At 39.3% G+C, this 26,689-nt stretch overlaps 1 protein-coding gene across 2 annotated transcripts in view; it reads right to left on the bottom strand.

Moving 5' to 3' along the window:
* Positions 1 to 26,689, bottom strand: part of GNB4 (G protein subunit beta 4) — a 58,264-nt gene that overhangs the window by 17,264 nt on the left and 14,311 nt on the right. The window contains exons 1-8 of one of the 2 annotated variants that reach the window (XM_009201324.4): positions 13,837 to 13,938; positions 11,806 to 11,968; positions 8,655 to 8,693; positions 7,133 to 7,239; positions 4,247 to 4,310; positions 2,638 to 2,800; positions 1,487 to 1,553; positions 1,177 to 1,378 (exon numbers count right to left, since the gene is read on the bottom strand). In XM_009201324.4, coding sequence (XP_009199588.1) covers positions 1,177 to 1,378; positions 1,487 to 1,553; positions 2,638 to 2,800; positions 4,247 to 4,310; positions 7,133 to 7,227 — 591 coding nt within the window. In that variant the 5' untranslated portion in view covers positions 7,228 to 7,239; positions 8,655 to 8,693; positions 11,806 to 11,968; positions 13,837 to 13,938. Of the gene's footprint in view, positions 1 to 1,176; positions 1,379 to 1,486; positions 1,554 to 2,637; positions 2,801 to 4,246; positions 4,311 to 7,132; positions 7,240 to 8,654; positions 8,694 to 11,805; positions 11,969 to 13,836; positions 13,939 to 26,689 lie in introns of those variants that run through there. The other variant, XM_003894802.4, reaches the window with a different exon arrangement.

Raw genomic sequence — 26,689 nt, 5'->3', positions numbered from 1 at the left:
GGCTGAGGTGGGAGGACCGCTGAGCCCAGGAGTTCAAGAGCAGCCTGGGCAACATAATGAGACTCTGCCTCTACCAAAGATTTAAAAAAAAACAAAAATAACCCAGCCAGCTGTGGTGGTGAGTGCCTGCAGTCCCAGTACTCCTGAGGTTGAGGCAGGAAGATCACTTGAGCCTAGGAGTTCAAGGCTGCTGTGAGATATGACCATGCCACTGCCCTGTAGCCTGGGCAACCAAGTGAGACCCTGTCTCTAAATAATAATAATTATTATTATTTATACCATTTACTGAGCATCTAATACCTAATTTAGTCTCCACACCATTCTCTGATGTAGGTGGTATTACCTCTATTTTAAAAACTGAAGAATCTTAGGTTCACGAAGATTAGACAGCATGACTAGCATCACACAGGTGCTTGACGGCAGCAGAACTAAGATTAGTCCCGGGCTGCACTGCCTTCAAAAGCTATACTCCACACTCATCAGCTGCTGTTTTCATCCTTATTGTTCTCTCTGAGTTGTTCGCTTTGGTCCCAGAGATACGACACTTTTTTCTCATTGTCAGAACATCCATGATCTGCTTGTTTACTCATGATAATCCCTCCCTCTACTTTGAAAAAAAAAAAAAAAAAGCGATATTCACCAGCAATTAAAAACCTAGGTTGCCAGGAACAATGGCTCATGCCTGCAATCCCAACACTTTGGGAGGCTGAGGCAGGAGGATTGCTTCAGCTCAGGAGTTCGAGACCGGCCTGGACAACATGGCAAAACTCCATCTCTATAAAAAAATACAAAAATTGGCCGTGTATGGTGGTGTGTGCCTGTAATCCTAGCTACCAGGAGACTTAGGTGGGAGGATTGCTTGAGCCCAAGAGGTCGAGGCCGCAGTGAGCCATGACTGTGCCATTGTAATCCAGCCTGGATGACAGAGCAAGACTGTCTCAAAAAATCAAACAACAACAACAACAACAAAATCCAACAATAATAAAAACGATCTAGGACTACGAATTGAAGCTTTCTTTTTTAAAAAATCAAAAACGCTTATTACTTGGAGATTCAAAGTTATAAGAGCACATTATTTATAAGAATCCTTGAAGGCAATTTGTTGTTAAAATCATGCCACAGAGCTCAATATTTTAAATGCATAATAAATTTTCTCTGGAAATGCTATTCACTTACACTGACAGCATTAATATCTGAGACATGTCCCGTGAAAGACTGTCTACACATTCCATCTCGAATATCCCATAATTTGGAAGAGGCATCACAAGCACCAGAAACAAAAGTCCTCATGTCAGGACTCAGAGAAAGACTCATCACATCTCCAGAATGCCCAGTGAATGTGGTGGTCTGCTGGGCAGTTTCAATGTCCCATAAAGCACTGTAATTAAAAATAAAATACAACACTTAATGACAATGACCTCTTCTTATGTCAGTTCCTGCTACCACCCTCACACCCATAATCAGTGTGCTTTTGAAATAAACTTACCAAGTTGTGTCTCCTGAACTTGTAACAATTTGGCTGTCATCTAAAAAACGACAGCAGGACAAGTACCCTACAGCATAAAGAGTAGCAAATTTTAGGTTATCACTGATTGAATAACTCAGCTACCATATGAAATAGCAATACATATTGTTAAAAATAGAATACTTGGGCAACAACATAGTTCTACTTTTAGTTACTTCAAATCCTACAGTCTATAAATTAAATGTTATCAACAAACCATTCTTAGGCATTTACTGTGTTAATGACATTGTGCTGGGTACTCTGAAAGCTACCAAACTGAGCAAGACACAGCCCCTGCCACCTAAGACAATTACCTTGGGAAGAACTATAATCTATGGCCGACTGTGTTAAGCACCCTGGAGAAATACTTTTAAAATACTGTGAGAGGACGCCTCTGGGCGCACCGCCTGTGAGTTAGCCCTGCTCTGCAAGGAGCGGTTAAAAAATTTTTTTTTCAAATAAAAAATATTAAAAAAAAAATATCGTGAGAAATCAAAAGAACAACAGTGAAGACTTTATGAAAGATGTGGCATTTGAATGCTCAGCATTCATCAGTGTTTCAAAATATGGAAATGTCAGGAAAACACCATTCTAGAGATTTTGTAAAAGCAAGGTCAAACAGTATGGTTAAAAATTCAGATGGATGGATACCAGATCAGTGGCAATAAATTCCTAATTAACACCATTAACCCAATACTACACTACTGAACTATGATGGGCACACTGGCAAACAAAGCAATACACTATCATGGTGAAAAGTATTTCACTAACGCACCTTAATGCATACTCTCAACTATATAATTGAGTACAGATGCCACAATCCCAGAATGGTTATATGGCAGCAGAAAACGGAGAACATTTTATTTGCTTTATTTTTCATGAGTTTGAATTTTGTGCCATAAACTTATCATTTTTACAAAAACAATACAGCTATTTTTGAAAGAAAAACAAAATTATGATTGTTTGTCTGACTATAAAAAGTTAATGTTTCCTTTGGTTCATAATAATTTCTATTCCCACCCGATTAATCCTCATCCTTTAGCCAGCCGAGCACAATCTGTTATTTGTCCTTGATCAGCACATTCTACACAAGGAATCACGTGTGGTGGGAAAGAATATTTAGGGAAGCTCACCTGTGTGACCCGGCAACTCTCGGCTCACTCTCACGTTTCCCTCTCTGGTCTTTAAGTTATATATAGAGCAGATGTTGTCCAAGCCTCCACAGGCAACAAAATTACCAGAGGGAGCGTACGCACAGGTCATCACCCAGGAGGACCTCAAAGGAATAGCATGCATCTGTAGGGCACACACCGGTCACACCAAACTCAGATCACAAAAACCATCATCTATGGCATAAACCCATTTACAATGAAGTAAATATTACTAAAAATTAAATACATCTAAGAAAGATAAGTCAAATAAAATAATGGCTTGAGAAAGTGAACCATGAAAAATAAAATGCTAATGCACATTAAAATGCCTATTATTTTGTATTATCAAATCATGAGTCAAAAAGTGCTCTTCTTGGAAATAATTCTCTTAATAAAGAACATAAAGAAGTTTCAATGTTAATATATTGCCATTTGAAAAATTAAGTGTAAAATGTTAAAGGTTTTAATAGAATTTTCTTTTTTGTAATAGTGCTCAAAATTCCTCAAACATAACTCTGAACAAGAACTAGGGAGATAATTAGCAAGTCTCAGAGTCGATTACATGAGTCTTCTATGAAAAGATGACACTAGCATCCCTCTACTAATAGGCCCTTATTCTGGGCTCTCATTCAAACAATGGTGATAGTTTTGCATTGATCTGGTCACAACGCTATCTGCTGCCTTGTTACCCTAACACCAATAATTTGAAAGTCAGATGGAAAAAAGTAAGGTGTATGAGAATACTACGGCTAAACAGTCCATACAGGGAATCAACACATGGCAGGATTACTACTATGCTCTCACTTAACCTAAAATAATATGCTTAAAATACATTTTTTTGTTTTATGAAAATATAGTTGAAAGATAACATGCTTAATGATGATTAATAAAGAAAAACTATTATATTACAAAACTGTCTTAGCTTGCTTTAAAACCTCAATCCGGTTGAAGCTATTGTTTATTTCACAAAATGGTATTTTCAAATGTTTAATAAAAATACTAATATGTATACACAGAGTATAAAGGTCTTAAACTTATCAAAGTATTCTTGAAGCTTTTTCACTACCACTCAACAATTTTAAACTGGGGATTCCTTCCAGTGGATGTATTAGGACCATCCAGAGTCTGTTACCCCCAAGAGATCTAAACAAGTTGTCATTTGCCTCCAATCTACTGTATCTTCTAAGCAGTCCAGAAGCACAAATCAATGCCTGGAGCGGGCCAAAGAAGAGCTTCACACTAGCCATCTAACTTATCCACAACTAGAAATTACAATCTCTGGGTCTTTGTCACATTAGGAAATGGGGATTTTAAAAAATCATTTATTAGTACATGTATAATGGTACTTTTTCTAATATTCATAAATTAAATATGAGCCCTCTAGTAAAACACAAAGTCATCTTTGGAAATAAAAAAGGGTTAAACATTAAAAGCAAACACTAAGACAAAAGAGAAGAACTAGATTAAAATAAACTATAATAAATTTATCCCAGGAAGCAATTTAAGTTTGAGGTAAAAGAATAAAGGAAAGAACTGGTAAACAGCCAAACAAATATAAGGTTATTTAAAAAGAATTATGAAGAAATTCTACCTTATTTGTTGTATAGCTATCCCAAATAATTAATTTTCCATCTTGGGAAGCACTGACTAGCAGCCTAGAGGAACAAACACAAAAATAATTTGACACTTAGAGGGAAAAAACAGCTTAAATTGGTTATGCATTGCATTAATGTAGAATAATTCAGAAAAAAATACAATCTTTATAATTAAAAACTTGATACCCAAATATGTTCTTCCAACTTTTAAAAAATGTATGCTGCATGCCAAAAATTTTGAACATATTTCATAAAATAAAATTTAGCAACTGACTAAAAATGTCTGGCTATGATTAAACTTTTTTGTCATAACAACATTTTAGTTATACAAGATTTGGAGGATATTAGCTGACTGGTTTAGTACTTACTGACTTACTTAAATTTAATGACAAGAATGTACATAGTAGCCTAACAACCATATTTCATTAAATCTAAAAACACCAATTGAGAGCCTGAGACTATGACAGTACTAGAGGTACAATGCAGGATACATCTCCTGCTCTTGAGGCCTCTACCATCTGGTGAAGATAAGACATTTACTCATATTTATATTAAATCAAATAGTAAAAACTGTCAGAAGAGGGGTATAAAATAAATACCACAGGAGAGTAAAGGAGGAACAATGGCTAGTTGAGTTAATCAAAAGAGAATGAGTCTTGAAAGAAAATGTTGAGAGCTAAAGACAGAGAAAAGGCTGTATTTTAGGAGAAAGCTTTAAGATCAATGACAGGTAGAAAAACACAGTGAGTGTTTCAGAAATTGTGAGTCTTCCAGTAGTACAGAGTTTGTGAGAAAAAGGAAAAATAAGGTGAGAAAAGCAGACTGGGCTTAAACTGCAGAAAGCTTTGTTAAGCTAGAGTATGAACTCCTAAGTAATTTTAGCCACTAAATTCGTTTTGTTTGGATTTTTTCTTTTTTTTTTTTTTTGAGACAGAGTCTCACTGTGTCACCCAGGCTGGAGTCCAATGGCGTGATCTCAGCTCACTGCAACCTCTGTCTCTCAGGTTCAAGTGATTCTCCTGCCTCAGCCTCCCGAATGGCTGGCATAACAGGTGCACACCACCACAACTGGTAAGATGGGATCTCACCATGTTGGCCAGGCTGGTCTCGAACTCTTGACCTCAAGTGATCCACCTGCTTGGCCTCCCAAAGTTCTAGGATTACAGGTATAAACCACCACGCCCAGCCTTGTTTGGAATTTTTATTTTTCACCATGGTGTAAAATTCAAAAAATAAAAAAGGATATACAGAAAAAAATTTAAAAAGGCCCCTTCCTGGGTCTATCATCAGCCACCCAGTTATTTACCTTCCCTAGAGGTAAATAAATTTATCAGGTTCTCAGGTAGCAATCACTACAAGGTTTTACAAAAGGGAAGATCTATCTGATAGTGGCGTATAGGATGGAATCTAAAGAAAATTCTTTAGAAATCAATTGCCATCATCAGCATAAGAGTTAAGGAGAACATTAAGTAATGGACTGACAATACGATGGGTGGGAAGACTATGTGAGATAGGTTCCTGGGTGATACTTTCAGTTTTCTATGAAGATTAACAGTCTTGAGAAAATGTTTAAGGAAAGCAAGAACCATAAACACTGTTTCATGTTATTATATTTTGAATTAAAAATTTGCTTTATCAACAGGTAAACTATTTTTATCTTAAACTCCTTTAAGAAAAAGAGTAAGATATTCGGCCAGGCGCGGTAGCTCACACCTGATTAATCCCAGCACTTTGGGAGGCTGAGGCGGTTGGATCACCTGAGGGGCAGGAGTTCAAGACCAGGCTGGCTAACATGGTGAAACCCCCTCTCTACTAAAAATAGAAAAATTAGTCAGGCATGGTTGCGGATGCTGTAATCCCAGCTACTTGGGAGGCTAAGGCAGGAGAAGCCATTGAACCTGGGAGGCAGAGGTTGCAGTGAGCCGATATCGCCCATTGCACTTTAGCCTGGGCAATAAGAGTGAAACCCTGTCTCAAAAAAAAAAAAAAAAAAAGAAAGAAAGAAAAAGATGAAGACATTATGTCAGTTGTCAATTGTATACTTTTATGACATGTTCGATATTATTGTGGTCAAGTATCCCAATTAGAGCAACAATTGAGGCTTCTTCTACTTTACAATTTTAGTGTCTCCTGGGAGAAGAGAATAAACGTGCAACTTCTATTAAAAAACAGAAGTTTCTCGGTTTAGGCATTTCCCATTAAGATTAACCAAATCAAAGGAACAAGTAAATCACTGTGGCAGCAGACACACCTGCTATTGCCAGACAATGGAAAAAGCACAGGCTGCACTGTAGCCTTATACACATAGTGAATGACAGTGATGAGCAATCTATGTAACTGCAGGCCAGGTGGCAGCTGTGCGTGTGCCTGTGCACCTGCAGACAGTCAGCTTGCACATTCAAGTACACGCCTTTCTGTGATGGGGTCAAGGGAGTAAAAGATGTATTCAATAGAAATAACTTTGTTTGGTGTAATTTCCATTATTTGCAAATTTATGTATTAAGTACCTATAGCAATAACCAATAACTTGCACATAGAAGGTGTTGAATAAATATTTGCTTATTAACTGAAATCTCAAAGTTAATACACAGGAAAAATGCTTTGAGCATATTTAAAAAACACAGAATGTCTGCAATGTCCCACTGCAAAGAAAAGGAATCCTCTTCTAAACAGTTGTCCTGGATTCCATATTAAAAATTTTTTAACTTTTAAAGAGTCAATTAATATTCTTAGTGAAAGCAACATGTTCCTTCATCTGAGATGCATTTTCTGCAAATGCTTCATGAATATACTCTTTTTAAACGAAGAAAATGCAAATGATAGTTCTTAATGAAAATAATTCTGAGACAGTTTAAAAATGACAGGTAATGACAGGTACAAACCTGGAATCATATCCCCAGTGCATAGCATAGATTTTAGCTAGGTGGCCCCTCAGTGTACGTCTTGTTCGCATTTGTATTCGACCCACGGAGTCCATATTTGATGTAATCTTTTGAAAGCAACAAAAATGTTATTCTTTACCTTAGTCATGGTTCATGAGACAACTTGAACTACAAACAGTGAGGAGTGAAAAAAACAAACATAAAGTACATTTATAGTAATCGAAGAAATTTAATAGATATAATTCCACAGAGCCGTTATGGGATCAATATGTTCATGAAAATTATGATTAGTTTAAAATAATCCTACGTGCTATTATAAATAATATATATAAATATATAATAAGAATGCCTTCTGCAGACTGTTAACTAAAAATAGATAAACCTCTATGCTTTAATAAAAACCAGCCACAAATAAAAATCTAGTAGCAAATGATCACAGTAAACATTTATAATTTTAACTGTAAGAAAGCCAATTTTATATTTGTAAAGCACATAAAATACTTCCTTAATAATAATTATCAATATTAATTAAACACGAAGCCTTCCAAAGATTTTTAAAATATTAGTTTTCTTAACCCCTCTTACTATCATTCCCAACCTACGAGTTTTCACAAGGAAAAAAACCACTTAATTCGGGTATACCAAAAAGAATCAGAAACTATTTAAAAAGAAGCATAAACTATATGAATCTATATATACATATATACATACATAAATATACATAATCCTTTTTTTTTTTTGAGACAGAGTCTTACTCTGTGTCCTAGGCTGGAATGCAGTGGTGTGATCTTGGCTCATTGTAAAATCTGCCTACCAGGTTCAAGGGATTATCCTGCCTCAGCCTACCAAGTAGCTAGGATTACAGGCAGGCACCACCAGGCCCAGCTAATTTTTTTTTCTAGTAGAGACAGGGTTTCAACATGTTGGCCAGGCTGGCCTCAAACTCCTGACCCCAAGTGATCCTCCCACCTCAGCCTCCCAAAGTACTGGGATTACAGGCATGAGCCACCATGCTTGGCCTTGAATCTATATATATACACATATGTGTGCATGTGTATACCTATGCATACATATATATATGTACATATATATATATAATTTTTTTTTTTTTTTTCTTCGAGACGGCATCTCACTCTGTCGCCCAGGCTGGAGTGCAATGGTGCAATCTTGGCTCACTGCAACCTCTGCCTCCCGGGTTCAAGTAATTCTCCTGCCTCAACCTCCCGACTAGCTGGGATTATGCCCAGATAACTTTTTGTATTTTTAGTAGACATGAGGTTTCACCATGTTGGTATAGCTGGTATATTTGTGTAGCATTTATTTTTCCATAGACGTCTACTTTAACAATATATTTTAAAAAGCACTCGCACTGTATAGCATTTGGCAAATTATAAAGTGCTTTTACACAGAGATTTCATTTAACTTTTTTCAATTAAGTACTAATACAAGGATCTGTCATTTGCCTCAATGTCAAATTATTTTATGAGTTACCAAAATGAAATAAAGAAAAACAAAACTTTACCTGAACAAGCGTTGCATCATTACATGCTTTCCGAGCATCCTGAAGTAAAGAAGGATGATTATAATGCATTTAGAAACCTGTGGAACGACTACAGTGATACTTTTTTTGAAAATGTAGATTTGCTAATTTACTTTTCACTATACCACATAATCTTTAAAAAATGTTTTAACATAAAAACCATATAACCTAAATCGAACCATTTTAACCATTTTAAGGCATATAATCCAGTGGTTTTTAGTATCACGATGTTGTGTAACCATCACCACTAATTACAGAACATTTATATCACCCCAAAAAAGAAACCCCATATCTCCTAATTCCTTTTTCTCTCACAGCCCTTAACAATCACTAATTTACTTTATTTCTCTATGGATTTGCCTCTTCTGAACAAAATCTGAGAGATGTCAATAAAAATTTGAGAGACCTCAAAGTTTTATACAAACTGAAAAGGATTATCAAAAGGAAGATGGTGAAGCAGAAATTAACACAAAATTAAAGACTGCAAAGAGATATTTAATAAACAAAAAAAGTTTTAAACCAAACTTAATCAGTTTTTTTAAAATTTATCAGTTAACAAATTTAGAGGATTTATACACATAGAAAAATAAGAAATGCAATTAAATCCTTTCTGCTAGACTGAAACTTTTTTCCACAAAGGTTGCAGTAGTATCCTCTTCAATTTTTTTTTTTTTCCTATACAGTGTTTAAGTACTTGCATACTCCTGGGCAAGGAGAAGGCACACAATGTTTGCTGAATAAATGTCCCAAATGGACAACTTGTTCCAGTCAGCCAAGGGAAAAATGCCTGCTTCAGCTCACAGCAAACACTGGATTGCGGACATCTTTCTGGCTGCCCTTTCAACCTATTTATAACCACTTAGAATATTTCTAAGTAAGGGTGTTCACAAGCAGTGGCACAAAACATATGATTTTATTTTTTCATTCTTAGCCAAATTGTGGGTTTAAAGACCTCATCTGGTAAGGAATAATGTAGCCCACTTTCCTATAATGAAGAGTTTCCAGAAATGACAGTGATGGGCCTGGACCATGTTCCAAAAATGGTAGAGTTGAAGACCAAATTCTTAAAAAAGGTTCTTTGACTTCAAGCTTTATGAAAATGAACTATCATTGTTTAGACTATCTTTTTAAATTTAGTTAGTTGTTAAAAAAACTTGGTTGAACACTATGTGTCAGGCACTATTCTAGGCACCAACAGACACCAAAAATCTCTGCCCTCATTGAGCTTACATTAATATTAGTAACACAATTTTAAAACTGCAAATGGAAATTACTACGGTGAAAACTGGTAACAAAAATTATCATGTTGGAACACAAGAATTCTACAAATATGTTAGCAGCAGTTATGTGCAAAATTACATTATGCAAAGATTCTATTTACACTGAGAACTCTGTCTTATGAACACTATTATCCATTATAAAACAGAATATAAGGCCAGGCATGATGGCTCATGCCTATAATCCCAGCACTTTGGGAGGCTGAGGGGGAAGCACTGCTTGAGCCCAGGAGTTTTAGACAAGCCTGGGCAAACAGTGAGACCCTGTCTCTGAGAAAAAAAAAAAAAAGAAAGCAAAACAAAACAAACAAAAAAACCAGAATATAAAGTATTCCCAATTAAAGGCTGAATTCGTACTGTCCAGTACCACAAGAAACACAAAATCTGGTAAGATCTTTGTGCAAGAGAAAGATGATACATACTTTTTTCCAAATCAAAGACATAACAATTACACAAGAAAACAAAATGTTTTCTCTATTTGCGTTTTTTAAAATTTAAAACAAATAATCTACTATAATACATAATAAATATATATTATACCATGTATTTACACCATAGTAAGGTAAAAATATAGATCATATTTCTGGATGGGAGGAGGAAGAAAGGAAAGATTTTTTTTTTTTTTTTTGAGACGGAGTCTCACTTTGTTGCTCAGGCTGGAGTGCAGTGGCGTGATCTCGGCTCACTGCAAGCTCCGCCTCCCGGGTTCATGCCATTCTCCTGCCTCAGCCTCCAGAGTAGCTGGGACTACAGGCGCCTGCCACCACTCCTGGCTAATTTTTTTTTTTTTTAATTTTTAGTAGAGAGGGGGTTTCATCGTGTTAGCCAGGATGGTTTCAATCTCCTGACCTCGTGATCCACCCACCTCGGCCTCCCAAAGTGCTGGGATTACAGGTGTGAGCACCGCGCCCGGCCGGAAAGATTTTTAAATATAGTGTGACAATTAAACTAAGAAAAGTATGTAGTATTTTACATATATGTGGTTACTTGAAATCATGGGAGGAGATGATTTGGTGAGCACCTGCGCCCACGACATTGTGCTTGGGATGCTAGTGAGATATGAAGATGATTAAGACACAAAATTATCCATTTAGCTACAAACAGTAGGGGTAAACGTGCACAAGGAACTACAACACAAGGCACACCGTGATCAGCTCTATAACAGACGTCCAACATGCTGCACGAGTAAAAATCTGCCACTTGCTGGCAGTAGACTAAGTCCTCTATGTGTTATTTCACTTAATCCTCTGCAGAAACATATAAAGTGGGGTACTGGTACTCTTGCTTCACAGCAAAGATACTGATCATCAGTGAAGTTAAGAAACTTGGCCAGACGCGAGAGCTCACACCTGTAATCCCAACACTTTGGGAGGCCAAGGCAGGCAGATCACAAGGTCAAGAGATCGAGACCACCCTGGCCAACATAGTGAAACCCCGTTTCTACTAAAAATACAAAATTAGCTGGGCATGGTGGTGTGCGCCTGTAGACCCAGCTGCTCGGGAGGCTGAGGCAGGAGAATCGCTTGAACCTGGGAGGCAGAGGTTGCAGTGAACCGAGATCACACCACTGCACTCCAGCCCGGGTGACAGAGTGAGACTCCATCTCAATACAAAAAAAAAAATGATAAATCCAAGGGGAGGGCTCTTGGAAGATTAGGACTCAACAGAATTAGAGCAAAATTGGCTCAGAGGTAGTATAACTCCAGGCCAAGGGAACAATTTGATAAAAGGTAACAGATGAGAAAGAGTAATGCCTGTTCAGGGAACCAGACTAGCATGGCTACAGCACAGGTCACAGGAAAGGACATTAGTAACTAAAATTGGGAGAACCCACTTTAAGTTCTTGCAAAACACACCTGGTCTGAATCCTGGATCTGTTACCTTGGCAATTTATTTAATCTCACTGAGCCTCAGCTTCCTGAACTATTAAATGAAGTAACACCATCGACTTCACAGAGTCGGTGTGAGGATGGGCATGTGGCCACGTGGTTTAGCCAATCAGCTGCTCCTGTTCAGCATCTGGAGTAAGTGACACAAAGTAGAGAAGGCAGAAATTCCTTCTAGTGGGTGCAGTAACATCAAATTCAGAGATGAGCCTGCAAAGCCTTCTGTGAGTATCCCAGGCAAAACAAATCTCTCCTTTGTTCTGAAATTTGTTCAGATACCTAAGATTTCAACTCATTCAGATACCTAAGGTTTCAACTCATAATTCTTACTCACATCGAAATAATTAACTTTCTTGAATTTCTGGCAATAAGTCTGTCTGGTTATGACTTCACTCAGAATCAACACTTTTCTGGTGAATGTTCTTCATTCATCCCTGTTTTTCCTAATCCTTTCTTCTCTCTTCTTGTATCATTTTTGTAGAGATTTGATTTGATTTTTGGAGACAGGGTCTTGCTCTTTTGTCCAGTTAGAATGCAGTGGTGTGTTCATGGTTCACTGCAGCCTCAAACTCCTGGACTCAAGCAATCCTCCCGCCTCCGCCTCCCGAGCAGCTGGGACTACAGGCGCAAACCACCACACCCGGCTAATGTTTTTCTGTTTAATGTTTAATGAGTCTCCTTATGTTGCCCAGGCTGGTCTTGAACTCCTGGTCTCAAGCAAACCTCCCACCTCAGCCTTCCAAAGTGCTGGGACTACAGGCGTGAGCCACTGCACCCAGCCTACTCTTCACTTTTAAATTAGATAAATTCTTCAGAAACAGCTATTGCAAGAGGTTCAAACTGGGAAAAGCTGCAGCTGTGTTCCAAGTTATGAGATTCTCCCTGCTTACCCTTGTACGTTGCTTTAGCCTTTACTTTTCTCTGGGAAAAGGAGGAGGCAGCTGCCAGGCTACTCACAACTCAAAGCCTCTTTCCTCCACCCTGCTTACCACCAGGCTTCCTACAAGATGGCATGTCTATATCCTTTCATTTTTAGCTCTGCCTTCCTTGATATTTCTCAGTGCTAATGAAGCCCAAGGAAGCATCTGTTCCCATTGTTCCAAAGAAGGGACCGTGGTGCTGTCTCTTAGAGAGTGCTCCCCACGCAGACGCCTCCTCTCAGAGCATCTCCACGTGCTGCTGCTTCACTGCATTTGGCAACTCCTCCCCATCCTATTATGCTTTGAAGATCTAGTGTCTTTTAATTTTGTTAAAGATGGAGTTTGTAGTTGTTTCTTATCCTTACTGTTTTGAGTTGATTCCAAGAGTAAAAGGTGTCAGACATGTTTTGATTCTGCCACTAATAGTTTTGTTTTGTTTTTCTGAGACAGAGTCTCGCTCTGTCACCCAGGCTGGAGTGCAGCGGCACGAGCTCAGCTCATTGCAACCTCCGTCTCCAGGGATCAAGCCATTCTCCTGCCTCAGCCTCCCGAGTAGCTGGGATTATAGGTGCATGCCGCCACGCCCGGCTAATTTTTCTATTTTTAGTAGAGACGGAGTTTCACCATGTTGGCCAGGCTGGTCTTGAACTCCTGACTTCAGGTGATCCACCTGCTTCAGCCTCCCAAAGTGCTGGGATTACAGACATGAGCCACTGTGCCCAGCCTAATGATTTTCTGCAATCTAATGTACAGATTAATATTTTCCTAGTGTATTACATTGTGACACTATCTACATTATTGTTTTGTACCAAAAATCTATGATTCTCGCCATGTAAATCGAGAGAGAATTATGTCTGTCTTTCATAGAGGTCATTCTTCTACATAGGTACTTGTTTGCAATGAATTTTGAAGAGTTCTTTCGAGACATGATAAACACAAATAGACCTTAGTTCTTACTTCACATGTGAGAGAAAAAAGACCATTTCTAGCCTTCGAAATCATTTAATATAGACTGATAAACAGGCAAATTTTGTAGATTCCTGTAAATAAGTGTTAACATTTCGAAATGAAAAGGTTTTACCTGAATCTGATTCCGCAGTTGTTCTGCTTCTTGCCTCAACTGTTCCAGTTCACTCATTTTTTTAATTTGTTTACCTCAGGAGCTAATGAGTGAAAACAGCTGTTAAAAAACAGAGAACAAGAGAAAGATTCAGTTCTGTATTTACATCTTCATCTAGTGTTACAACACTGACATATAACTTCTTTTTGGACCTTCTGAAATTCAATGGAGGTAGTCAATTATTAAGGGAATTTAAAGATGCTTAGTAAATACAGATTGAGGTTATTTACTGAAGGGTTTTATACAAGAACATGATCAGACGATGGAGGAGAAATTGCAAGTTGTAGTATTCAAGGCTGAATTATGCGGAATTGGCACCAGAATGGAGTCCAGTGAGAAATATTTTACAATAGTTCAGAGGACACCAAGAGACTTCCCCACTTGGATGTCTGGATTGGCACCTCAAAGAGTACCTCAAAACTGAACCCCACCCCACCCCCAAGCCTTCACCATCTCAGGAAATGGCAAGTCCATCCTTACTTACAATAGTTTAAGCTAAAAATCTGGGAGCAGTCCTGTTTTAATCATACCCTCCTCATCGAATCCATTTGCAAATCATGTCAGTTATTCCTTAAAAAATTATCCAGGTTCTAACTCTGATTTCCTCCACTTCTACTGTCTGTGTCCACACCACCATGATCATCTCTCACTTGGTCTCCTTCCTACTGACCTCGACCACTCTCTGGTCTAATTAGAGCAATTAGAGATCCTTTGAAAATACAAGTCACTTTAAATCCTCCAAAGGTTTTCCACTCCACTAAACTCTATTTTGACCCACAGAGCCCTGTATCATTACATACACACACACACACACACACCCCCACCCCTGACCTCATCTATCACTCTCACACTCACTCTCTTCCAGTTGTTCAAAGACCTCTCTGATGTTCCTTAAACACACTAAGCAGGCCCCAGTCTCAGTGTCTTTGCATTTGCTCCTGCCTCTGCTTGGATAGATCTTGTCCCTGATATTTTAATCCCTTGCTCCCTTATATCTGCTCAAATGCGATCTTCTCAGTGGGACCTTTGCTGATAGCACACATGCACCCAAACACGCTCCTCTTACCCTGTCTTGTTTTTCACTATAAGACTCAACACCATCAGCAAGTATTTACTTATTTGTGATCTCTTTCCTTCTGATAAGATGTAAAGGGCCGGGCGTGGTGGCTCACGCCTGTAATCCCATCACTTTGGGAGGCCGAGGTGGGTGGATCACTTGAGGCCAGGAATTCAAGACCAGCCCGGGCAACATGGTGAAACCTCGACTCTACCAAAAATACAAAAATTAGCCAGGTGTGATGGCACATGACTGTAATCCCAGTTACTCAGGAAGCTGAGGCACAAGAATTGCTTGAACCTAGGAGGTGGAGGCTGCAGTGAGCTGAGATCACACCACTGCACTCCAGCCTGGGTGACAGAGCGAGACTCTGTCTTTAAAAAAAAAAAAAAGAGATGTAAAGTTCCTTGAGGCGGGGTCTCTGTTTGCTTTATTCTTTGTCGTATCCCCATCACTTAAGATACTTTGGTCTCCAGTAAATAAAGCAACCTGAAATAGCTTAACAAATATAGGACTATTCATTCTAAGGATTTAGGATGAATCAGAGAACCAGAAGACAGGAATATTACTGCCTCAAAAGGACACTAGAGGCTAGAAACTGGGAGTATTCTTTCTCTACTTGTCCTGGTCTCTTTTCTCTTCCTTGGTTTTTTTCTTTCTACAGAATGACTTTTTCTGCTCCCCTAAGTACAAAACCCAAGCTTATATCTTTTTAGGTCAAGATTGTAGCCCAAAATGACTGTCCTAAGTTCAAATTCCTATAAAAGATTGATTCCCCTCATGAGAGAGAATTTGTTTTTGGTGTCTATCCTACAATCACATCAACCATGGTAGAAATATCTGTTTATTATGTTCAGACAAAAAAAGAAAAAGAAAAAGACACCAGCATCTATTTATTCTTTCAGAATTCACTATGTATTTATTTTGTCCAATTAAAAAATAAATGTATTAGGATTGATTGGAATGGCATTAAGTATAAAACAGTTCCAGAAGAACTAAAATCATTCTAATATTCCATTTCCAATTTAATACTGTGGCGTATTTCTCTGTTTATCCAAAGTTTCCATCTTTTATTTATGAGTCCTAACCATTCCCTGATAAAGTTTGATTGTTTAACAATTTAGTATGCATCTCAGAGAGGGCCCGACTGGACAGATTACAGCCAGTCTGGAATACCATTCTGCTGAACTGCAGACAAGCAGCATGCAGGCTCTTTAAAGTCACAACCTTAGCTGCCCTTGCTGACCGTTCCTGAGATATCCCTGGCCCAAAAGTCCTAGAACTCCGATTGATTTTGATAGCTCTTTATTTTTAGGGTCCCAAAAAATGTGGGGTAAGCAGAACTAGTTTACATCCCTCCTACTAAGTTGCTAACATACTAGAAAGAACTATCAACGGGCCTTGGAACTTTTTAAAATTTTGCAGTTATTATTATTACCATTATTGTTATTATTTGTAGAGCTGGGGTTCTAGCTATATTGCCCAGGCTGGTCCTGAACTCCTGGGTTCAAGCGACCCTCCTACCCCAGCCTCCCAAAGCACCAGGACTACAGGCACGAGCCGCTGAGCCCAGCCTGGGTCTCAGAACTTTTAAGCATATTAAAAATTACCTGTTACCCATCCCACTGCTGTCCTTCCCAAAGCCACACACACATACCAGTGACCTTCTAAAGCAGGAGCTACCTGTAGGAAGAGTTACTTGGGACAGACTATGATCTGTACCAAATGAATGAGAATTTCCAGGCTGAGTGCCCCTAAGGATGGAGGTACCATGAAGAGAAATGGGAAACAAAAAGCAGTTCCCTCACCACCATCACTCTGTGAATGGGGCACTGATGGGATGACGGGAGAGGCAATCTGTCACAGACCCTGGCCCTTCCTGCACCTTCTGGCTGGGAATGCCAAGAATACAAGTCCCTAGTGGCTGTTACTTGGGCCATCTCTCAGGATTGTTTTGCAACATGCAACCTCAAGGAATAAGACAATGTCTCCTCAGGAGACGAAGAGCAGAATGACTTCTATTTACTGTAAAAGGGGTAAAACCCCCAAGCTCAGTGTCTCTAGGCTGTGATGCAAATCCAATGCATGTGCAGCATCCATCTGGGCCTACCTGTGTCACCCTGTGGGCACTGGGGAACATAGGCAATCAACACAAAGCAGGATCACACCATGCTACTCCCCGTGAATAAGAAAATCTTTTGTGTCTGACCAAGGAGTCTCATGAAACAATAACAGACTCATTGATTCACTCGTAAGTAGGTAAAGATCCCAGGCCCTTTGCGGTCATGGATACAGGCTTCACAAGAAAAAAGATGAGGGGTCCAATGTGGAAAATAGTGAGTTTGTGGCTCATCCCTTCTTAACCAGGCTTCATCCAGTACTTCATCAGGCATTCTAGGTCCAACACTTCAAGCCTTTTCACAGTACCCCAGACTGCCTGCCCTTCCATCTTGTCACACTCAACAGCAAAAGCAAAACCCTGGATGAAATCAGCTACCTACTTTCTTTCAGTGAGCACTCAAGTGGCCAAACATTGATTGAGAAAGACAAACAATGGGGCATATCAGTCTACTACAAATTCACATCACCAATCTCAACTAGGCCCTCAAAACTACCTGGCAACCCTACACAGCTTTGTATGCACTGCTTCTGCTTTTGCTATCAAATATTTAAATTCATTTGCAATCTTTCCAAAATTTTGACCTTCTCACAAGCCCTCTTGCAGCAGATGACTTTGCCATCTATATCATAAAGTAGAAGCCATCAGACATGAACTTTTTCAATTTTCCACTACTATACAAAGCTATAGATACATAACTGACTCAGCATATTCCTCATCTTCCTTCTTTGTGTGAATGAGAGAGAGAGAGACAGACAGACAGACACAGACACAGACAGACAAGGTCTCACTCTGCTGCGCAGGCTGGATGCAGTGGTGGTGAACTGCAACCTCAACCTCCCAGGCTCAAGCAATCCTCCAGCCTCAGCCTCCCAAGTAGCTGGGCCCACAGGCGGGAACCACCACGCCCAGCTGATTTTCTTTTTTGATAGAGACAGGGTTGCCATGTTGCCCAGGCTTGTCTCAAACTCCTGGGCTCAAGCGATCCCCCCACCTCAGCTTTCCAAAGTGCTTGGATTATAGGTATAAGTCACTGTACCCAGTCCTTCCTTTAAATTATAATAGAATAGATGACTTCTCTCCTGTTTGGGCCAATTCCTCCACTGGCGATTTATTTATTATTCATTCATTCATTGATTCATTCTGAGACAGGGTGTCACTCTGTCAACCAGGCTGGAGTGCAGCGGCACAATCATAGCTCACTGTAACCTCAAACTCCTGAGATAACCCAATTCTTCCACCTCAGCCTCCCCCAGTAGCTGGGACTACAGGCATGCATTATCACGCCTGGCTTTTTTTTTTTTTTTTTTTTTTTTGAGATATAGTGTATTGCTATGTTGCCCAGGCTGGGCTTGAACTCCTAGCCTCAATTAGTCCTCCCACTTTGGCTTCCCAAAGTGCTAAAATTATAGGCATGAGCCACCATGCCCAGCCCCTCCACCAGTGATTTAAACTCTCACCTTTTAAGTAATCTTACACTTCCAGTATATTCAATCTCATACATTTTTTTCTTTTTAGTCTTTTTATTAATAAAATTTTCTAACACAAAGACTGAACAACCCTAATATTCATCACATAGATTTAAAAAATACTAACTTGTTTTGCTGTATTTGCTTTATCTTTTGTTTCTGCTGAAGTATTTTAAAGTCAGTTATAGACATCAAGACATTTTAGCCCTAAATACTTCACTATACATCTCTAAAAATATCTACCAAACCACAATACCATTATCATAACTACTAAAATTAACAGAAATTATTTAATATCTAAAACCCAGAAGATTTTCAAATTTCCCCAACTCTTTGACCAATGTCTTTTTACATCTGATTTGTGCAAATCCAGATCCAGTTAAGAACTACATAATACATTTAGTTATGTCTCTTGTGCCACCATCTAGAAGAATCCATCTCTTGCCTACTCTTTTGCACTTTCTGACACTGACTTATTAGAGAGACTAAATCATCAGCCGGGTGCAGGTGCTCACACCTGTAATCCCAGCAGTTTGAGAGGTCAAGGTGGGTGGCTCACTTGAGGCCAGGGGTTCGAGACCAGACTGACCAATATGGCAAAACCCCGTCTCTACTAAAAATACAAAAAATTTAGCCAGGCATCATGGCATGTGTCTGTAATCCCAGCTGCTTGGGAAACTGAGGCAGGAGACTCACTTGAATCCAGGAGGCAGAGGCTGCAGTGAGCCGAGATTGCACCACTACACTCCAGCCTGGGTGAAGAGTGAGACTCTGTCTCAATTAAAAAAAAAAAAAAGGAAAAAAGACTAAATCACTTGTTCTACAGGATGTACCCCATTCTGTTTACTTCCTATGGTACTACTGTTTAACTTGTTTATCTTCTATACTGATTGCTTGTAAACTGGAAGGGGGTTAGATCTACTGGCTAGATTATATTTAGGTTCAATATATTTGGCAAGAATCCTTCCAGGTGATGCTGTGGACTTCATACTACAGCACATCAGGATGAACTTAATGTTTCTTTGTGCCACTATCAGTGAAGCTAAGATTCCTCAGTGTGTTCAGCTGTTAACAGCTTAATTTGTCTACTATACAGTTATAATCCCTCACTCTCATCCAGCAGACAATCTGTGGGGGAACCTTTCACTTTCAATTGGGTCTTTTCCATCAGCAGTTAAACACGCCCAAGTCTCTCCCTTAAAAAGAAAAAGAAAAAAGAAAAAATTCCTTGACTCCACATTGCACCACCACTTACAGTCCTTTATCTTCCCTTCATCAAGGACTTTTAAAGAGAACTGCCTACACATGACCCCACTTTCTCACATGAAATTCTGAGTTCTCAAACCTCATGTCCAGCAGGCTCCAGCTATGTTTGGGCAGGCATGATGGAGAGGGAGCGTAGTTATAAGGCAAGGGGCTGTCTGAGAAATGTTGCTAAGCTGCAAAATCAGAACCCTTGTGATGCCTGTGCCAGACAACCGCAACCTTTCTTTGGATGTCTGAAAAGAAATGTCAAAGCTGCCCTTTTTTCCCCTTTCCTTTTTGCTGCTAAAAGGAGGAACTAACTTTTCACTCCTTAAAAAAAACACAACTGATTCATTTTGTCACTTGGGAGGAAGAACATTCTGATTACACAGATTTTTTTGGTGATCTTTTCTTCTCAGCCAACAACTGTTGGATTCCTGAGAATACCAATAAAGCATGAATCTAGCATAGACCAATAGATTATAAACTACTCTCAGACAAGCCTAAAGGCTGATGAGGGTAAAACGAGGCCATAGGATGCCCCAGGTGAAGCCTACTATGGCAAGTCCTCGTAAATACGTTTTGAAGGTAAGGATCCAAAATGGCCAAACTGTGTATTGAAATGTGTGTACATAATATGACTATAAAAATTTTTAACTCTTGGAAACAATACTATTGCATCAGGTATAGTTTAGTAAGTAGCTCCCTCAGGCTGTTTATCTAAAGCATGGGTAAATTCAGGGAAGGGAAGCTCTTTAGCGACACACTTTGACAGTAGAAAAGAAAGTCATCTAACCACTTGCCCTCCTGCAGTTCCTTTACATCCACAGTTTAATAAGAAACAGAAATCAGGGAAGTGGCAAAAGGATGTCTAAAGCTTTGTGATGTGAGGAAAAGAAAAATATGGAAAGTGGAGGGAGGGGGGGATTGGCAAGACAGTCACCCACTACTGAAGAAATCCTCCATTGGGTCTTAGCCAGGCGGACTAACTGCAGCATCAATTAATTCAGTGTTCCTTATTTAAAGTTTAAAATAATCAAGATCCCAATCTGAGAAGGGAGTAAACCAAAAAAATAATTTCTGACTGATCAGACTTTTCCTGAATTAATGACAAAAATAGGAAGTGATTACAGACAGAAAGTTTTTCATCTACACTAGTTACATGCAAAACAGAAAATTGAGTGGGACTTCTCCCAATAACACAGACCTGATAAATGAGCCCCAAAGATGAAGACAAAGAGGCATCAAGCATGCTATTTTAAAAAAAAAAAAAGCTTTCAACATAGGGGAGCAGAATCTCCCCAAAGGCTTACTAACAGTTCAATGACCAGCTATACCCTCCAGCCCCACCACACAGACACATCCACTGCTGATGATTTTTATAATTATCCCTACATATGAGAAAACTGGGGAGATGAGAAAAGATCAACTATAAGAGCTAGCAGCTTCCAGCTGGGCATGGTGGTCCATGCTTCTAGTCTCAGCCACTCAAGAGGCTGAGTGGGGGGATCGCTTGAGCACAGGAATTTGAAGCTGCAGTGAGCTACAATCACACCACTGCACTCAAATCTGGGAAACAAAAAGAGACCCTGTCTCTAAAGGCCGGGGGAGGGGGGAGCAAACAGCTTCAGTTGGGTAAATACAAGGTATCTATGATGAGAACACAGATACCTCAAAAGAACAAAACACCAAAAAAAAAAAAAAAGTCACAGACTGAGAAAAGATAGCTGTAAGCTAAAATTCAAATACTGAATTAGCATCTAGATTTTTAAAAGTAATTACTTCAAATGAATCATTAAAAAGACTAACAATCCAATAGGAAAATGTGCAAAAATATGAACTGGCAAACCACAGCAGGAAAAGCTGCAGATGACCACATACAAATGAAAAGACACTCGACCTCAGGAATCAGGGAAATGCAAATTAAAATAAGATAGAATTTCATGCCTATTAGATTAAAAACATTTTATATCTCAACCAAGGGTTGGCAAGGTTGTAGAAATGGGACAAATTCCATGGGGCAACTCTTGGGGAAGCAATTTGGCAACATCTAACAAAGGTGACGACACATGTACCTTTCAACCTAACAGTTCAATTCTGCTTCTGGATATATAAGCCGTAAGGAATCTATAGTACATGTGCACAGGATTTAACAGTGTTCATACAGCACTACTTATAATAACAATAAACTGGAACACCAATGCTCACTGACAGGAGAATGGATCACTGTAGTGTTTTCACAGTAAATTATTATACAGCAGTGAAAACAAATGAACTACAGTTACATGTAACATAGATGGATCTTTAAAATAATCTTGGGAGAAAAAAAACCAAATTCCAGGAGACACATACTGGCATCATACCCCTTTTACAAAACTCAAAAAACAACAACTAAATGATACATTGCTTAAGAATGCACACAATGGGCCAGGCGCAGTGGCTCCACACCTGTAATCCCAGCGCTTTGGGAAGTCGAGGTGGGAAAATCGCTTGAGGCCAGGAGTTTGAGACCAACCTGGCCAATGTGGTGAAACCCTGTCTCTACTAAAAACACAAAAATGAGCCAGATGTGGTGGTGTGTGCCTGTAGTTACAGATACTTGGGAGGCTGAGGCATGAGAATCGCTTGAACCTGGGAGGCAGAGGTTGCAGTGAGCCGAGATCACACCATTCCATTCCAGCCTGGGCAACAGGGCAAGACTCAAGGAAGGACGGAAGGACGGAAGGACGGAAGGAAGGAAGGAAGGAAGGGAAAGAAAGAGAGAGAGAAGGAAGGAAGGAAGGAAGGAAGGAAGGAAGGAAGGAAGGAAGGAAGGAAGGAAAAAGAAAGAAAGAAAGGGAAGGAACGAAGGAAGGAAGGAAGGAAGGAAGGAAGTTGAAGGCTGCAGTGAGCTATGACTGTACCACTGTACTCCAGCCTGGGCAGCAGAATGAGACCCTGCCTCTTAAAAATAAACAAACAAAATAAGCAAGCAAACATAAATATATAAAAGCGAGTGCTATAGGAATCAAAGGTGAGCATATTAATAATTTATCCAACTCTTGCACCTGAAGTCCACTGGGAACAATAAAATAAAAATAAAGAAAAAAGAAAATGAAGCTTAGGCAGGTTAAATAACTTGCTTAAGATTAGAGGCAGAGTTCAGATTTGAATCCAACCATATGACTCTGAAACCCAGGTTGTTTACCACTCTGCCATACGGCCTCTTTTCAAAGGGCATCTTAAGATCTCTTTGTTCAATCTAATGATCCTCCCTTCTTATTGAAATTTTATTCCTGAGGCTTTCATGAACCCATACTTCTCCGATTACCCTTGTACTTAATTATTCCTTCTTTTTACCTTTATGGGTCCTTCTCCTCCATTCATTTAAATATTGATTTATGTGTCCAGGGTTCTATCTTCATCAAGCTAGTTAGGAAACTTCCCTCTTGGGAGGAAGCAAAGCTAAAGAGGAATATGAGATACACATACCATCCCTTTCTTTTATAAAAAAACAAAACAAAACAAACAAAACAAAAACAAAAAAAAACACAGAAGGGCACAGTGTAATCGTCAACGAATTTCAACCAATAGTGATTTTTGCTCAAGATCACATTGGAGCTGCTTATCACAATCTTCAAAGCGGCATTAACATCGCTGACTAAGGCAATTTTAAACCAATAATTAAATAGAAATTGTTTCATAAACACAGTGCTCTTATTTTGTCACCGTAACTTCTTGATTAAGCACTGTTTCAACACGAATATTCGATTCATTTAACACATTTTAAATAACTATCACATAGTGAAAGCGTTATTGAGCAGAAAGCAGCATATCAGTTATCTTTTAAGAGTTCAGCTGTACCAGTTACAAATATCAAAAGCTACTAATGAGCCATTGTATCCAAGCCAATCTGTTAAATAAAATGGAAAAAATACACTTGCATAATTCAAATGGCCTTCTCATTCCATGTCTTAGAATGTCCACAGAACTTTTACTGAAGCAAGGCATTATGCAGGCTGTACAATTATATTGCTGTGTTAGTGAACACATTTTAATCTGCACAAGACAAGAAAATACAAGTATTTCCTAGCTACTGTTTCATACTGATCATGAAAGCTCATATAAGCCATAAAAAATGTTACTTTAATTTGTACTTAAAAAATGTAAGTATAGGCCTGATGCAGTGGCTCATGCCTATAATCTCAGCACTTTGGGAGGCCAGGCAGGCGGATCACCTGAGGTTGGAAGTTCAAGACCAGCCTGACCAACATGGAGAAACCCTGTCTCTACTAAAAATACAAAATTAGCCAGGCACATGCCTATAATCCCAGCTAGTCGGGAGGCTAAGGCAGGAGAATCGCTTGAATCCAGGAGGCGGAGGTTGCGGGGAGTTGAGATCATGCCATTGCACTCCAGCCTGGGCAATGAGAGTGAAACTCCATCTCAAAATAAAATAAAATAAAATAAAAGTAAGTATAAACTACTTTTGCTTCTCTAGAAGTCTAGTCATAATTTTAAATTTGTTATACATTTTCTAGTATGCTACTTTTCTTTTTGCAATACAAATTTATATTTCTTATACTTTATAAAATAATTTTTAAAAACCATAATGAATCAGGTACAATATTTAAAGCTTTTATGTTTTTTTTTTGAACCAAGACATTTTAAAACACACATGCCCACCCACCCCAAATATTCCATACACAGACATCTCCACGTGGCTTGCTTTCTCAGGAAGTTAGTCAAAACCCTACAGCTGCATGTGTACAAGTGGATAAGAGAGGAAAATAGAAGTCGCAGATGCTGAAATTGTAGCATACGGCATTAACTTTTTTAAATCTTGTTTTTTGTTTTGCTACCAAATTACTCATCACATTGAGCATTTTTAAATATCCCTAAAGTAAAATAGTTCAACCTCTTGTGAACTGAAGGCAGGCTGTTTTGTGTTCCAGGAAATAAACAAGGCACTCCTCTCCAGTCTATTTCCCTTCACCTAACTGTTATGTCCTAGTAGGGTTTACTCTCTCACCAAATATTTACTGAATGTGCCAGGAACTGGGGCTACATATGAATAAATCTGAGGCCCAGGTCTCAAGGAGTTTACAGTCTAAAAGGGAAGACAGACGTATAAACACATACACACATAGGCCCATAATCCATTACCCTAAACCCTAGGGCCAGATATATTTCAGAATTTGGAAGTTCCCAGGTTTTAGAAAGGGATGTTCATTGTATTGGCATAACACCACAACCAGACCCCAGAGCAGCACCCACAGAGTCAAGAATTAACATTTCTGCAGCAAAATGTAAAGCATGCTCATACGAGGTAGGAAAAAAACAGACTAAGAACCTATAACCCCAGCACTTTGGGAGGCCAAGGTGGGCAGATCACTTGAGGCCAGGAGTTCAAGACCAGCCTAGCCAACATGGTAAAACCTCGTCTCTACTAAAAATACAAAAATCAGCAGGGCATGGTGGCGTGAGTCTGCAGTCCCAGCTACTTGGGAAGCTGAGGCATAAGAATCGCCTGAACCTGGGAGGCAGAGGTTGAAGTAAGCGGAAGATTGCACCACTGCACTCCTGATTGGCAACAGAGCAAGTTTATCTCCAAAAAACAAAAACAGACTAAGCGATAGCTTCACGTTATTACAGTTCAGGTCACACTGTGCCACCAAATGAGTTTAGGTCATATAAGGTTTTGCCACTAAATGATTTATGAAAAGGAAAAAAAAAAAAAAAAAAAAACCTGTAGTTTTCAAGAGTATTTGGTGTTTCTAAATAGTTAAGAGACTGACCTGTAATACATATGAGGAGGATCACCTGGCACAAAGGCAGGATAGGCCAGGCACAGTGGCTCATGCCCATAATCCCAGCACTTTGGGAGGCTGAGGTGGGCAGATCACTTGAGGCCAGGAGTTCAAGACCAGCCCGGCTACATGGCAGGTATCCATCTCTACAAAAACAATTTTTTTAATCACCCAGGTGTGGTGGTGTTTGCCTGCAATCCCAGTGCTTTGGGAGGTCGAGGCAGGACGATCATTCAAGCCCTAGAGGTCAAGGCTGCAGTGAGCTACGATTGTGCCACTGTACCCTAGCTTGGGCGACAGAGTGAGACCCCATCTCAAAAAAAAAAAAAGAAAATGCAGGATTACCCCTGAACTTCAAAAGTACTAACTAGGAGTTAGCCAACCAAGAGATAACATTTATTGAGCATTTATTACGTGTATGTATACAACTCTGTGCAGCAACTCTTTATTTAGTTCTCAAAACAACCTCAGAAGGTAGGTACCAGTATCATTCTCATTCCACAGACAAGGAAACTTTACACATGGAGGTTATGGACCTTAGCCAAGTTCACACAACCTAAAGGAGCCAGAGATGACTACTTACAGTGTGACCCCAGAAATTCTTTACTCTAAGCCTCAATTCCTTCATCTGCGCAGTGGGGATCTCTACCCCACGGGATTGTTTTGGGAATTAAATAATACACATTTTTTAATGTCTTTGGAAATTTAAGTCAATTTGGCCCAGCAAGGGAAATACATGAAAAAGCTATAACCATGAACACTACTCAGGCTACTATCTACAGTGATTAATCGACGGATCTAATACTATAGTGCTCTAAACAAAAATGGAAAAAGAAATAACCAGAAAGAAGTCCTTTCCTGGCCTTCGCACCTCAGTTATGTTGTAATTTAACTACTTCTTCCTCTACTGAACTCCTTAAGAAGCACTGGGGCAACTGTTGGTAAAGGCTGTGTTTTATTTTCTGGGAGAGGACTAAAACAATCCATGAGCGCTGTTTCATTTGCACCAGGGCTCTCGTACTGAGGGGTAGAGGACAGTGGTTTCAAAGGGGGAGAGAGAATAGGAAAAAAACAACTCATCATTTGAAGGGCTTTCTCAAACTACATCCACATCCTGGAAGATTTAAATACTTGC

This window comes from Papio anubis, chromosome 2 (genome assembly GCF_008728515.1).
Source record: "Papio anubis isolate 15944 chromosome 2, Panubis1.0, whole genome shotgun sequence".
Taxonomy (NCBI): domain Eukaryota; kingdom Metazoa; phylum Chordata; class Mammalia; order Primates; family Cercopithecidae; genus Papio; species Papio anubis.
Note: the sequence above shows the minus strand (reverse complement) of the source record. Positions and strands in the feature narration are given on the sequence as shown.